The sequence below is a fragment of the Uloborus diversus genome, chromosome 2 (genome assembly GCF_026930045.1).
Source record: "Uloborus diversus isolate 005 chromosome 2, Udiv.v.3.1, whole genome shotgun sequence".
Classification (NCBI taxonomy): Eukaryota; Metazoa; Arthropoda; class Arachnida; order Araneae; family Uloboridae; genus Uloborus; species Uloborus diversus.
In genome coordinates, this window is record NC_072732.1 from 172393706 (window position 1) to 172408257 (window position 14552).

A 14552-nucleotide genomic window follows, 5' to 3' on the forward strand; every position below is an offset into this window, starting at 1 on the left:
CCGACGGTAAATTTTTAATTTTTCAATACTTGTAATATGAATCACAGTAATGCAGTCTTTTCTGTATCGCTTCAGCAAAGTTACAAGTTTGGGGCCCGTCGAAATATGTTTTGGGACCCTATTTCTCTGTCACGGAAGTTGTAAAACATTTATCATAAGCATTTTTGTAACTCCTACGGTGCCCCTATAATTATGGGGCCTCCCGTGCAATTGCAACATTTGCTATATTTTAAATCCGCCACTGCACGTCAAAACAAACTCCGGTGCAAGTTTTAAAAGTTTTTTTCTGCTCCATGTTTATGATTATTTTGAACTCTATTTTTAACGACTATTTTTTGAATTTCCGAGAACACTTGCATGCCCCTCCTCCCACTCCCTCAATTTCTGAAATTAAACTGTAGTACTAACTAATACTTCTGAGCTCTTTAAATTAACACCATTCATAAAATTAGAGATTTTTTTTCAAACTTAATTTATTGTTTAGAAATAATCTAGAGCATTAATGTAAGAAATTGATTAAAGACGTTTTGAATGGTGACATAATTCGAAAATCAAAGGGTCTTTTGAATTTTTTCTTCAGAAGTGCTGAAGTAGATTCAGAAACTCTTCCGAGGCGTTGGTGGTAGCGGTTCTGTACTAAAAAAATGAGGTCGAAGTTGGGGCCGAAGTGTGAGTTACTCCAAAATCAGAGGGTGACTCCTCCCCCCTTAAACCTCCCTCGTCGTTTCGAGCATTTCTTAAATATTTCTAGCGATTATTTATTTTGGTCAAGAAATGTCATTTTGCGTATTTGTCATACTCGTTTCACCTATATTTCGTAATGCGCCATCTTTTTTTGCATCATTAATAGTGATCGAAGTTTTTTCTGTTGTAAGTAAATATTTTTTTGTATTTATATAAAATCAATGAATAAGTTATTTTCGTTTTTATAGAAACATTTCAAGGATTTTCTATTATGGAATTTTTTAAATTTCAGAAAGTTATTCTTAAATTTAAAAATTTAATTTGAACTTGTTTGTAAAGCTTCATAAAAGATTAAACAATCAAATTGTTCAATATTATGTGTGCTAACATCAGATCAAGTAGTATATTTATTCAGTTATTAACTTGGTGTAAATATTGAGTTTGTTTATTATAGCTGCGTTTTAAGAACCTCGCTCTTTTTATGACTATTTCTTTTTTCAGCAAAATGTATGTCACTGTAATAGCTTTTATGAAAAATGCAAACTTTTCTTTTCATAAATTTTAAATAGGTACAAAAATATTCCTATTATGATTTAATTTTGTAATTTACCTGTTACCTTTTTTGGTTAATTTGATGACTAAAAAATGTCTACGTGCAATCTTTTCACTTTAATTGCGTAATTTGTTGACGGTTTCATAGTTTTATTCTTTTTTTTTTTTAAATGATTAAACAACATAATTTAATGTTTTAAAACTATTTTTAGTGTACCTAAATCCATACATTACTACAATATTACTGAAATCTTATTTATATGTTCAATTAAAAGAAAAGAAAAAAGAAAAAAAAAATCAATTGGTTATTAAACAGTCTTTTTGTTTTTCTTCCTTTTTTTTCTTTCTTTTTTTTTAGCTGTTGTTCTTGCTCTTTCATCATACAGCAGTCAAAAAAGGAGAAGCATAACTACACCCTATACTATTGTACGTAGTACGACCCAAAAGTTCGGGGACAAGCTGTATAGAACTTTACCCAGAATAGTTCACATTACCGAAGCACATCCAACTTCAAAAGATCACCTTGAGGGACTATGTACTTCGTCCAGTGTTCATATAACTTTTGGAAACACTCCTGGAAGCCATTTTTCGCTACCTTCTGTGATGCAGCTTTATCTTCTCCTGACGGAAGAAAACGGCGTTCTTGCAAATGTTTTTTTGCTGGGAACAGGTAGAAGTCACACGGAGCTAAGTCGGACGAAACGTTGTGTTATTTGTTTGTCATATCAGAGTATTGACCAATCGAACCGTGCATCCTCAACATGAAAGTCGCCACGATGAAGTTAAAAGCAGCAACGCAAGAGGCCTTACAGGAGGTTGCGTAAAATGTCTTCCAGGAGTGCTTCGAAAAGCTATACGAACGTTGGCAGAAGTGAATAGTCGTCCAAGGTGACTATTTTGCAGATAGATGTGCTTCGGTAATGTGAACTACTCAGGGTAAGGTTGTATACAATTTGTCCTGAACTTTCAGATCATACTACGTACGTATGTGTTTTCAACTTACTATTTCATAACGTTTTTGAGTGACGCAAGTTTACGCGCATGAAGACATCACAAGAGAATTTGCGATAATTAACTGAGGAGACGTTCAAAATGGATATATCTATATGTTCTTAAATACATATGCCTGTACAAATGTGCCGGAAAAACTTGTGAACTTTAAACTGGGTGATCGTAAAATAAAAGTTTAGGTCGAAATCTGATTTTTTTTTTGTGATTATACGATTCCTTATTCGTAGAAAGAAAGTAAAATGAAATGAATCAGCGATCCTTTAAATCCCTGATAATCTTATCCATTTATTTCTGTTTGATTTCTTTTTTGCCATCGGCCATCGGCAATCGGCCATTTGGAGGAAAACAATCGGCCATCGGCCATCGGCTGTCTTTGAACAATCGGCCAACAATCGGCATCGGCCCATCGGCCAAAAAATGCCATCGGTCGAGCCCTAAAATTCAGTAAAAGTAATAAACAATGAGCGAGACAGAGAGAAGAAAATATAATAGAAAATCATTTTTCCTTTCATAAGAACTTGCTTGAAAAAAAAAAAAAATCAAAAATAAAGCACTTAATCAAAATAAAGAACTTTTGTTCAAAATTAAGCATTTAAACGGGTCACTGAACTAAAGCACTTCAATGCATTTTCCCAGGACTCGTGGGAAACCCTGATAATGCTTTCATGTTGAAGGTCACCAGTTACATTTTATTTTTACTTTTGATTTTAGTTAAATATTCAATATTTTGTAAAGGAGCCTATTTGTAACAATTTTTTTTAAAAAGGTATAGCTAAACCACGTAAAGAAGGCGGATGACCTTGAAGCAAAACATCATTTGTATCATTTGTAATCCGATAAAATCTGCCAGAAAGCACCGAATAGTTAGATGTACGGTCACCTTAATCCTATCTGTTCAAAAATAGTAACAAAAAACCTATTACAAAGGACACAAATGATGTTTTTGCTTCAAGGTCATCCGCCTTCTCTTCGTGGTTTAGCTATAAAGCCTCTTTATAGATTAATTCTTCAGGTTTATACACAAGGTGAAATTATCTAACAAAATATACAACTAGTATGTTGTCTGTTCGTTATTTCTCGAGATGCAGCAGTCACAATTGACGAGAAAAATGTTCTATAACTCAACCCCTGTTTCAGCTATTGACACCAAAATTCAATCAGCACCTGTTCCTGTTAGGGACAACATATGGACCAAATTTTGCTTGATTCTGCCAGTTGCTTCCGGGATAATAGCAAGCAGCATAACTAAAACGTGCCATTGCTCCACTCCCTTCGAGGAATTCGAGTAAAAATCAATGGGCACAAGTTCACATAGGGACAGAAATGTGTACCACATTTTGCTTGATTTTATGCAGTAGTTTTTTGCTGTAGAGCGGCCACAAGAAAGTGATTACATACTTGACACGGACACATATACACAGTGAGACATATTCCAAAAATGGTCGAAATAGACTCGGTACACCTCAAAACATCAATTTCATCAAAAGTCGAAAATTTGCACAAATCCAATACTTTCTTCTATATATTAGAGAGTAGAAGAAAGTAAAAAGCATTTCCTTAGACCAGGATTAATTCTAATCAACAGTAATCTGTACAAAATGAAGAAACAAATAAAAATCTAATGAATACTTACAAAACCTTCACTTTCTATAGATTTGAGAACTGGAAATGTGTTTATGATAGCTTTTGCTAGATGAATTTTTTCTTGAGTGGTTGGTTTGCAACCATATTTTTCGACATATGTATCTACGATTAATCTGTTTAATTTGTATTTGTGAGAAATGTTTATTTTTTCTCCATCAGATTCTTGAAGTGTTTTGTATATTTCTGGTAACTTTCTCCTAACTATAAGCAACAAATCGAGATTTTTCTCACTGCTGCCTTCTGACAAATAAGATGATTCAATTTCTGATGCACTAGATTGGAATGAATCATTTTCTTTCTCGGTTGCATTGTATGATGAACAAGATGACATTGACACATAGTTTTCCAAATAGGATTTAAATTTTAACCTTGGGCCTGCTTTTGGGATAAGTATCGTTAGAGTGCTGGCATCCAAGAGACTAAAGCTCTCTTCATCAATCCCTTCACCTGCAGAAAATGATACTTGTCACCATCAATATAAATTTGGAACACTTTTTACTCATATAACTTTTTTCAAAGTAATTCAAATACAAAAAATAATTAAGTACTCAATTTTTATTATTTGTTTAACCAACATCAGGGTTCCTACCCCAAAATGAAACTCAAAATAAAACATTTTAAGCAGCCTATTTTCTCTAACTACAGTGATTTTTTCATGTTCTTAGTAAACCATAACATTTACATAGTTTATGTCAGGGTTGTAGTTTTGGCGGAGCAAAACTGATTTTATCCAGGCCACTGGCTAAAACCGGCCGAAACTGGATTTAACTACCATAGAACTGGCCAAAACTAAATTATGTGAAAATACACATCTTATTAGTATGTATGTGAGAGATGTGGGTTATGCAACTAATAAATGTGTTAGTTGGAAGTTGTTTAAATAAGCTTAGCAATTTTAGTTGATTAAATAGAAAATTAGTGAAATAATTTACATTATTATAACAATAGTAGTGAACAAATTTTAAAACTTTCTTCAAAATTTGTAACTGAACAGTTTGGGCCATGTAGGTAATTATCAAGTTTTAAATGAAAATTTAATAATAATAAATTATTAAAAAGAAATAAAAAACAAATCATAAACAGACACCTTTCAATATTTATCTATGTAGTATGTTTTACAGTCTGTAGAAACTACAGCATGTCTTAGAACATAAGGTTTACATGAAAAATATGCAGCAACATTAAAAACATAATCGAGTGAAACATTTTAAGCTGAAAAGATGGATTTTAATTCTTACACACAAATGTACAAAGTGTTTCAAGCATATTTAAAGAATAAATAAAAGAAAAATTTAAATTAAAAATTTTAAAAGCCCTCGACTGAAAAAAACTTTAAATAAAACTAAAATTAAAAATTTAAAAAACCCCCGACTAAAAAAAAACCTTAAATAAAACTAAAATAAAGAACTAGAAATACCCGACTAAAAAATGTTTAAAATAATATATTTATCGGCTTTTGAGGTTTCTGATGAATTGCCTTGTAAGTAATAGCAGTAATATATCCAAGCGTCGTCGTGTCGGGGGACCAATATGAAAGTAAAAACTGATGTTTATTATTATTAGTTGCATTCTGTTATTTACTTTATTACTTTTCATTCTTTCATATTTTATTTTCATATTGGTATGTAGGTTATATAGACCGCTGAGAAAACTCTTGTATTTAGATATCATAGCTACTTTATCATTATTAGCTGTGTTTGGTACTTCCTCCAGAAAATGTTACCTCGTGAAAAGTTTAATTTCTTAATTGTTTTCTATGGCAACAGTTTTGATAATTGTTGTGTTCTTTCTTCTTTCTTATTGCAAAAAGTGTTGTTGCATCTAATGAAGTAGTGGCTTCATGCGTTGTTTATTTTGAAGTAAGGGCTTCATATATATTATTAGAAGTTAATTAGGAGTAGTGGCTCCGACTAATAAAGTGTGTTGATTTAACTTTTATACAGTCCACATTGTGTTTTGCAAGTATATTCATTTCGAACCAGAACGTAACATAGAAATGGTCCTCCAGAGACCGGAGCTTTGAGTAATTAGCCGGTGAGTCATTTACAATTATTGTTCACTTTATTTCGTCAAACTATGAATGAATTGAAAATAAAATTATTTGTCGCCAAGGCGGCATTAAATCGCCATAATGAAAAAGTAGAGAATTCTGTTGAAAAAGCCGATTTGGTGGAACTCAAGTTACTTGAAACCAAGACAAATCAATTATCGGTAGAGATAAATTCCATTTTTGATGCAATTTATGGAATGTGTAAGGAAACTGAAATCGGGGAATTTATGAATGAAAATTATTTACTGCAAGATATAATTGACGACCTTGCTTTAAAAATTAATCGCGCAAAAGATTGTGTGAGTGTGAAAACCGAAAAACTTGTTCTACAAGAAAATGGCGACAATTTCGCACAAGTTAAATTACCTGTTCTTTCTCTTCCCATTTTTTCGGGGAAAATTGAAGAGTGGTTAACTTTTAAGGATTTATTCACGACTAGTGTTCATGAAAATAAAAGCATTTCAGATGCAATGAAATTGCAGTATTTGAAGGCTAGTTGTAAAGATGAAGCGTTAAGAATTATAAATTCTATGCCGATTTCAAATGCAAACTATTCGGTTGCTTGGCAACTACTTGAAGATAGGTTTTCTGATAAGCGAGAACTAGTAAATGCACTTATTAGAAAATTGTTTAATTTACAAAGAATTAATGAATCGCCTCAGGCAATTCTTAATTTAATTGATTCAGCTAATGAATTTGTGAACTCTTTGGCTGTTATAGGTCATAAAATTGAAGAATTTGCTGAAGTTATGGTTGTTTACGCATTAGTTGAAAAATTGGACAAAAATACGAGAAGTTGGTGGGAACGGGAATTAAAAAAAGATGAATTAGGTACCTTGGAGCAATTATTCTCATTTCTTCGTGTACAAGCTCGTACTTTACAGAACAGTAAAAATTCTTTTAACGAAAAGAAAAATTCTAATTGCAAAGTCACATCTTTGTTGACTGAAGCAAAAGTAGATTGTACATTTTGTAAAGGTAATCATGCATTGGTGAAATGTTTTAAATTTAAAAATGTGCCTGTTCAGAAAAGAATTAATTTTGTCAAGTTTAATAATCTGTGTTTTTGTTGTCTTTCTTCCTCTCACCTGTTAAAATTCTGTAAATGTCCTCAAAAATGCAAAGAGTGCGGAAAATCGCATAATTCTAAACTGCATATTGATAGGGGTGATAAAGGTATGAGTGCAGTGAATTCGGACAATAAACAAATCTCTAGTACCCTCTCTATTGAAGCTGAATCTTTTACTCCAGGAAAAATGTGCAATTCTGATGAAAGTAAAAATAACGCTAGGCTTTCCGGTGAACTTCCTAGCATCTACACAGGTACTACTTCTCTTCAAGTGGAAGAAAGAGTATCTAGGGGTGAAAATAAAGAAGTATTACTATGTACAGTTCTTATCAAGGCTTTAGATTCTTCTGGGAGGTTTCAGTTATGTCGTGCCTTATTAGACCCTGGTAGTCAAGCTAATTTTATTACTGAAGATTGTGTTAATCGACTTGGATTAGGTAGAAAAAAGGCAAACATAGCGGTGTCATGCCTTGGCGCTACTGCCGCTCGTACTAATGGTCTTGTAGACTTGGAGTTTTCTCCGCATTTCGATTCTAAGCTAAAGCTTAAAAGTTCAGCATTTGTAATGAATAAAATTGTGGGAAATCTACCGCACACATCAATTGATGTTAGAATTCAAGAAGCCTTCAAGGATCTAGTACTCGCAGACCCCTCTTTTCATAAGTCAGCTCGAATTGACATTTTGCTTGGTATAGATATTTTCCTTCAAGTGTTAAAAGGTGAAATTAGCAACGGAGGTGATGGTTATCCCTCAGCAGTTCGTTCTTCTTTTGGCTGGATCATTTCAGGATCTGTCAATTTATTTAGGGATAATGTTCCACTTGTGTTAAATAATATAGATATTGATACTAATGAACTTATTTCTAAGTTTTGGGAGTTGGACTCGGTGCCATCTGTTAGTTTTCTATCAAGTGCTGAGAAGGCTTGTGAGGAACATTTCAAAAATACTCATTCTAGGGCTGAAGATGGAAAATACATAGTAAAATTGCCTTTCCACACCTCTCCAACAGAATTAGGTGAATCTAGACAGCATGCTTTACGCAGGTTGAATGCAGTTGAACGTTCCTTAAGCTCAAACCCGGCAAAATATAAACAGTACCAGGATTTTATGAAGGAATATCTTGAACTGAAACACATGGAACCAGTTCCCGAAACTGATTATGCAAAGAGTGAAGCATATTACATTCCTCATTTTCCAGTTTTGAGAGAGTCTAGTACAACAACGAAATTGAGGGTGGTGTTTGATGCATCGTCCAAATCATCATCAGGATACTCCCTAAATGATCTATTGATGTTGGGCCCACGCTTGCAGTTGGAATTGTATCCCATTCTACTTCGATTCAGAACATTTCCAGTTGCAGTCTGTGCCGATGTGGAGAAAATGTTTCGACAAATAAGGGTACATCCTGAAGACGTAGATTGGCAGAGAATTTTGTGGAGAAGTAATTTAGAAGAACCGGTAAAAGAATACAGATTGCTCACGGTAACGTATGGAACTGCAAGTGCGCCATTTCTCTCCACGAGAACAATACATCAGCTTGCCTTAGACGAGAAGGATAGCTATCCCCTTGCTTCAAACGCTACATTGAATCATTTTTACGTTGATGACCTTTTAAGTGGTGCGTCATCGGAAGAAGAAGCATCTGAGCTTGTGAAGCAGTTAAAGACTATGATGGCAAAGGGAGGATTTAATCTTCGTAAGTGGAAATCTAATAACACCAACGTGATTAAAGAATTCCTAGATGAAGAAGAGGCTGCAAACTTAGAAACTGAAGTTAAGGTTCTTGGTATCCAGTGGTGTCCAAAAGCTGATTATTTTAGTTTTAGCATTGAGTCTGTGAAACAAAAGCTAGAATACTCCAAGAGGGAAATACTATCTGAGATTTCCCGTGTATTTGATCCTTTGGGATTGCTTTCCCCTTGTGTAGTGTTTATGAAAGTGTTACTTCAAGAATTGTGGAAGTATAAGCTTTCTTGGGATCAAATCATTCCCGAAGAATTAAATAGGAATTGGATATCATTTTGTGAAGAACTGCATCTCCTTGAACAAATGAAAATTCCAAGATTAGTTCTAACTTCTTCGCATGCAGATATAGAGTTGCACGCATTTTGTGATGCTTCAGAAAAAGCGTACTGTGCAGCAATTTATGTGAGATGTTTATTACCGAACTCGGATTTTCGTGTGTCTTTGCTTACTGCGAAAACAAGGGTAGCACCGTTGAAAACTCAGTCTCTGCCTCGTTTGGAACTGTGCTCAGCATTGTTGCTAGCTGATTTGTTAGCTGCTGTTTTAAAAAATATTCAAGTTCCAGTTCAGAATACTGTAGCATGGACTGATTCCAAAATAACTCTCGCATGGCTTGCAACTGAACCATATAATTGGCAAGCATTTGTTGCAAACAGAGTGTCTAAAATTCAGACAACCATCCCATCAGTCAAGTGGTTTCACGTCCGTGGAACTGAAAATCCATCGGATCTAGGAACCAGAGGTTTACTTCCGTCTCAATTAATCAGCAATGACATGTGGTTACGAGGTCCAAACTGGTTAAGTCAACCTATGAGTAGTTTCATACCATTAGACGTTACAGAGACATATTCTCTTCCTGAATGTGCTGTAGAAGAGAAGCAAAAAATCATTACGTGCGCATCTAAATTAAAATTTGTTCCTGAATTCGTGGCAAAAATATCTTCGTTTACAAAATTGATACGTGTTTGTGCATGGGTTTTGAGATATTTGAACAATAGCTGTTCCAGTCGTACCAAAATCTCTGGTTGTTTGACATCCAAAGAACTTCATAACTCAGTGCTTTGTGTGGTGCGAACAATTCAAGAAAATGACTTCACGTCCGAGAGAAAATTGCTAACTAAAGGAATGCCATTACCGCGTAATAGTAAATTGCTTCCTCTAAATGTGTTTCTTGACTCTGACGGCATTCTTCGTGTAGGAGGCAGACTTTCCAAACATCAATCCTTATCGTACGATCAAAAGCATCCCATGCTGTTACCGAAAAATCACAGCTTTACAGAGAAGGTCATAGATTACTATCACACAACTTATATCCATGCTGGACCGCAGCAAACGTTGTCTTTAATAAGACAAAAATTCTGGTTTGTTGATGGTAGATCAGTTGTTAGAAAACAACTTAAGAAATGCTTGAAGTGCTTCAAGTTGAGTTTGAAATCGGCTCCTCAAGTGATGGGAGATCTTCCGGCGTCAAGGATTGAGCAAACTCGTCCTTTTGAAATTGTTGGAGTTGATTTTGCTGGACCCTTTTACACAAAATGTGCTCATAAAAGATCAGTTACCAAGTTTAAGTCTTACATTTGTCTTTTCATTTGTTCAGCAACCAAGGCAGTACACCTAGAACTTGTCTCAGAATTATCGACTGCTGCATTTCTAGCAACATTGCGTAGATTTATATCCAGAAGAGGATGTCCAAGTAAAATACTATCAGATAATGGATCAAATTTCAAGGGAACTTCAAGAGTTCTTAAAAGGTTATACCAATTGTGCCGTGAAGCAGAAGTGCAAGATTTCAGTTCAATGAAAGGAATAGAATGGTCCTTCATTCCTCCATATGCACCTCATTTCGGAGGACTGTGGGAAGCTGCTATTAAAAGTACTAAACAATTGCTAGTGAAAGTGTCCGGTTCTGCGCTTCTCAACTTTGAGGAGTTTTACACGCTCCTTCTTCAAATAGAGGCCTGCCTCAACTCCAGACCTCTTACCGCATTATCATCCGACCCATCAGACCTCAGTGCCCTGACTCCAGCTCATTTTCTTGTTGGGGGTCCCATTCACCAATTTCCTGAGCCAAGTACTTCATCTAGAGCTTCTTCTCTCTCTGAGAGATGGAAGCTCATTCAGAGACTTCGCCTGGATTTCTGGAACCGCTGGTCAAGAGATTATCTTCATACTCTTCAACCTCGCTCCAAGTGGTGGAAGGAGCAGCCAAATTTGAAGGTTGGGGACATTGTTCTAGTTCACAGAGAAAATGCCGCGCCACTAGAGTGGACTCTTGGTCGGATTGTTGAACTTTTTCCCGGAACTGATGGAAGCGTCCGAGTAGTGACTGTGTATACTAAATACGGACATTTTAAAAGAGGCATAAATAAGGTTTATTTACTTCCAATTTCAACTTAACTATTTATTTATTTAAATTCTTTGTTGTAGTTTGTAATTTAGTTGTTGCCATTTATTATTTCTAAAAGAAAAAATTATTCCATAAAAAAATATATGTTGAAACCTAATGAGATTTCAAGGGGAGCGGTATGTTTGGTACTTCCTCCAGAAAATGTTACCTCGTGAAAAGTTTAATTTCTTAATTGTTTTCTATGGCAACAGTTTTGATAATTGTTGTGTTCTTTCTTCTTTCTTATTGCAAAAAGTGTTGTTGCATCTAATGAAGTAGTGGCTTCATGCGTTGTTTATTTTGAAGTAAGGGCTTCATATATATTATTAGAAGTTAATTAGGAGTAGTGGCTCCGACTAATAAAGTGTGTTGATTTAACTTTTATACAGTCCACATTGTGTTTTGCAAGTATATTCATTTCGAACCAGAACGTAACAAGCTGCATTCTGTTCATTACTTTATTATTTTTCATTCTTTCATATTTTATTTTCATATTGGTCTCCCGACACGACGACGCTTGGATATATTGCTGCTATTATTTATAAGGCAATTTATCAGAAACCTCAAAAGCCGATAAATATATTATTTTAAACATTTTTTAGTCGGGTATTTTTAGTTCTTTATTTTAGTTTTATTTAAGGTTTTTTTTTAGTCGGGGGTTTTTTAAATTTTTAATTTTAATTTCATTTAAAGTTTTTTTCAGTAGGCGATTTTTAAAATTTTTAATTTAATTTTTATTTCATGCTTTTTAAAGGCCAGAATTCAAACTTTCCCGGACGTGAAATTGTAACACGAGATTCTGTGCCACTGAATCTGCGTATTCTGACAATAGTTGCAATTCAAGTTATTGCTAACCGTAGTATGCAAGTTATTGCTCACCGTGATATGTAACTTATTGCTCACCGTATGCAACATAGTGTTGGAAAAAGGTTTTGTTCACCGTGCAATTCGTAATTATGTTGCACAAAGTTATTGTAAATACGCGATCGTAATATACAGTCGGACCTCCATATATCGAAGTAGCAAATTGCCGGGAAAAAATTCGATATATAGAAACGATCTTATTTTAACATAAAAAACTTCTAAATCATTAAAACGTGCATGAAACCCAATTTATAATTTAAACGAGCATTAAATGAAAGATAACAATAAAAATATTAATTTTGCAGAAATTACATTTTTGCGCCTTCATACATCTTCATTCTTCGGCAAATCAACTTGATCTGTAACATTAGGGGATTTTCGTTTTGACAATGGAACCGAGTGAAAAGCAAAAAATCAATCTACTTAACTTGAATGATTTTTACTGAAGCTAAAAAGACTAGGAATGATACTCAACAGACAAAAGGGATAGCTTGAAACTGATTTTACAGTTATACTGGTTACAACTAAGATTTGAAATAAACTTGAGGGAATGTAAGAACTCCAGAACGGAACAACGACCGAACTACACACTCCTAAACCCCAGATTCCTCAAGTTTTGTAGCAACCTTTAGTGAACATAATTTTCTCCGCTAAGCTTCATTTTTCATGATACGAACAGTCTAAAGCAGAGAAAAACCTACGAGTATCTCGAAAAAAATTTCGATATATAGAAACAACTTTTCTATGTAATGAACATAGAAATTTGCTGGGATTTCGATACATAGAAAATTTCGATATGTGGAAGTTCGATATATGGAGGTCCGACTGTAGTTATTGCTCACCGTATGTAATATAGAATTGAAAAAATGTTTTTCCCCGTACATTTTGTAATTAGAGTTGTAATATTCTGTTGTAAAAAAGTTTTTGCTCACTGTGCACTTCAAAATTATGAAACACAAAGATAATATAAAGATGTGGTTGTAAAATAGTTATTGCTCACCGTAGAATGACTGTTATGGCTCACCGTATGTGATGCAGTACTATTTATAAATTATTGCTTACTGTGCATTTCATAACTTATAGACGCAGTGAAAGGTTTTTTTGTAAATTGCATAATGCATCATTCAAAAAATGAAGATCTTTTTCACAGGAGGTGAAAAACATCTCGGCTCTTTTATGTAAATGCAACTTCTATCCAAAACCAATGTATGTATGACGTTTTTTATATCTCACCATGCATTTATCAATTTTTTAGAAGTATTTAACAGTTTATTTGTAAATTGCACAATGCAGCATTGATGTCTCTCAAGTTTCTGTAAAAATGTAAAATTTTCTTTAAAAACGAAGTTCTATTTTCACAAAGAGTATGAAGCTTTCTCAATGGCGGGAAGCACCATGGTCTTACATGTAAATACTAACATTATCCCTAAGTAATCCTTCTATATTGTTTATTATTGTTCACCATGCATTTCATAATTTATACAAGTAACTCATGATGTATTTGTTAATGATACAATGCATGATTAATAATCAAAAATTATTGTAAAAATGTGAAGTTTACTTTAAAACTGTTAGAGAATAGCATTTCTCTCTCTCTCTCAGCTCTTGTAAATGCAATTCCTATCCATAATAATTGAGTATATAATGTTTTTAATTGTTAACTATGTATTAATTTATAGGAGTAACTTAATAGTTTGCTTGTCAATTTAACATTACGGTATTAATTTTTCATATTGTAAGCAAATATAGTCTTGTTATGGAGAACTTATTATCAAGTGGAATGAATAAATATCCTACTGCTGTTATAGTTGTAGTTATTTTTGCCCCTAATTCCTTCGTTTTGTATTTAAACTGAACTTTTAAACATTTTTTAAGAGGGTTATTTGATATTTAAATTGTTTAGTTTAATATTTTTTTAGAGTTTGTTTTCCATTTTGATACATTTTGTATTCTTGTTACACAGAATGTTTTAAATAAAAATTAAGAATTAAATTTTAAATTTCATCACCACTAATTTCAGCAAAATTTGACAAGCAGATACGCGTTTTATTTATTTACGCGAGGGAGCAAAGCTTAGGATTGCGGGGGGGGGGGGGGCATTCCCTCGACCCGATTGAACATTACTAAAATCTAGCAAGCCTGTGCATGGCCGAGTGAATCATACTAAAGATTTGGAAATCTTATCAATAGTTATGTAACGATAAATGATTAATATGTTCACTGAAATATGTTGAATTCAAATCTGTATTTCTTGTTACTTTTCGGCAAAAAGGTTTTTATATTAGTGGTATTTCGAAAGAAAAAATATTTTTGCAGTGAAACACACAAGTGTTCCAAAAATGTATTCATGCAACGATTTATGCTTGATGAGAACCTAATTTCTTCCATAGCTGTTTGTGCAAGATGTTGCTTTCGCTTTTTTTTTTTTTTTTCAAATTTGAAGAGTAAAATATAAATAATAAAATTTACGAAACTCGTTATGAACTTTCCTTTCACAGTTTGAAAACATATCCACATAAAATATAACGTTTAAAAAATGTTCCGA

The 14552-nt window shown here is 33.7% G+C and overlaps 1 protein-coding gene across 1 annotated transcript; it reads left to right on the top strand.

Annotated features, from left to right (window-relative positions):
- The first annotated feature begins 7119 nt into the window (after positions 1-7119).
- On the top strand, positions 7120-11154 carry LOC129216658 (uncharacterized). Its single transcript, XM_054850874.1, has 2 exons — positions 7120-8797; positions 10535-11154. The coding sequence occupies exons 1-2, from the start codon at positions 7120-7122 to the stop codon at positions 11152-11154; spliced, it is 2298 nt and encodes a 765-aa protein (XP_054706849.1).
- The last annotated feature ends 3398 nt before the right edge of the window (positions 11155-14552 follow it).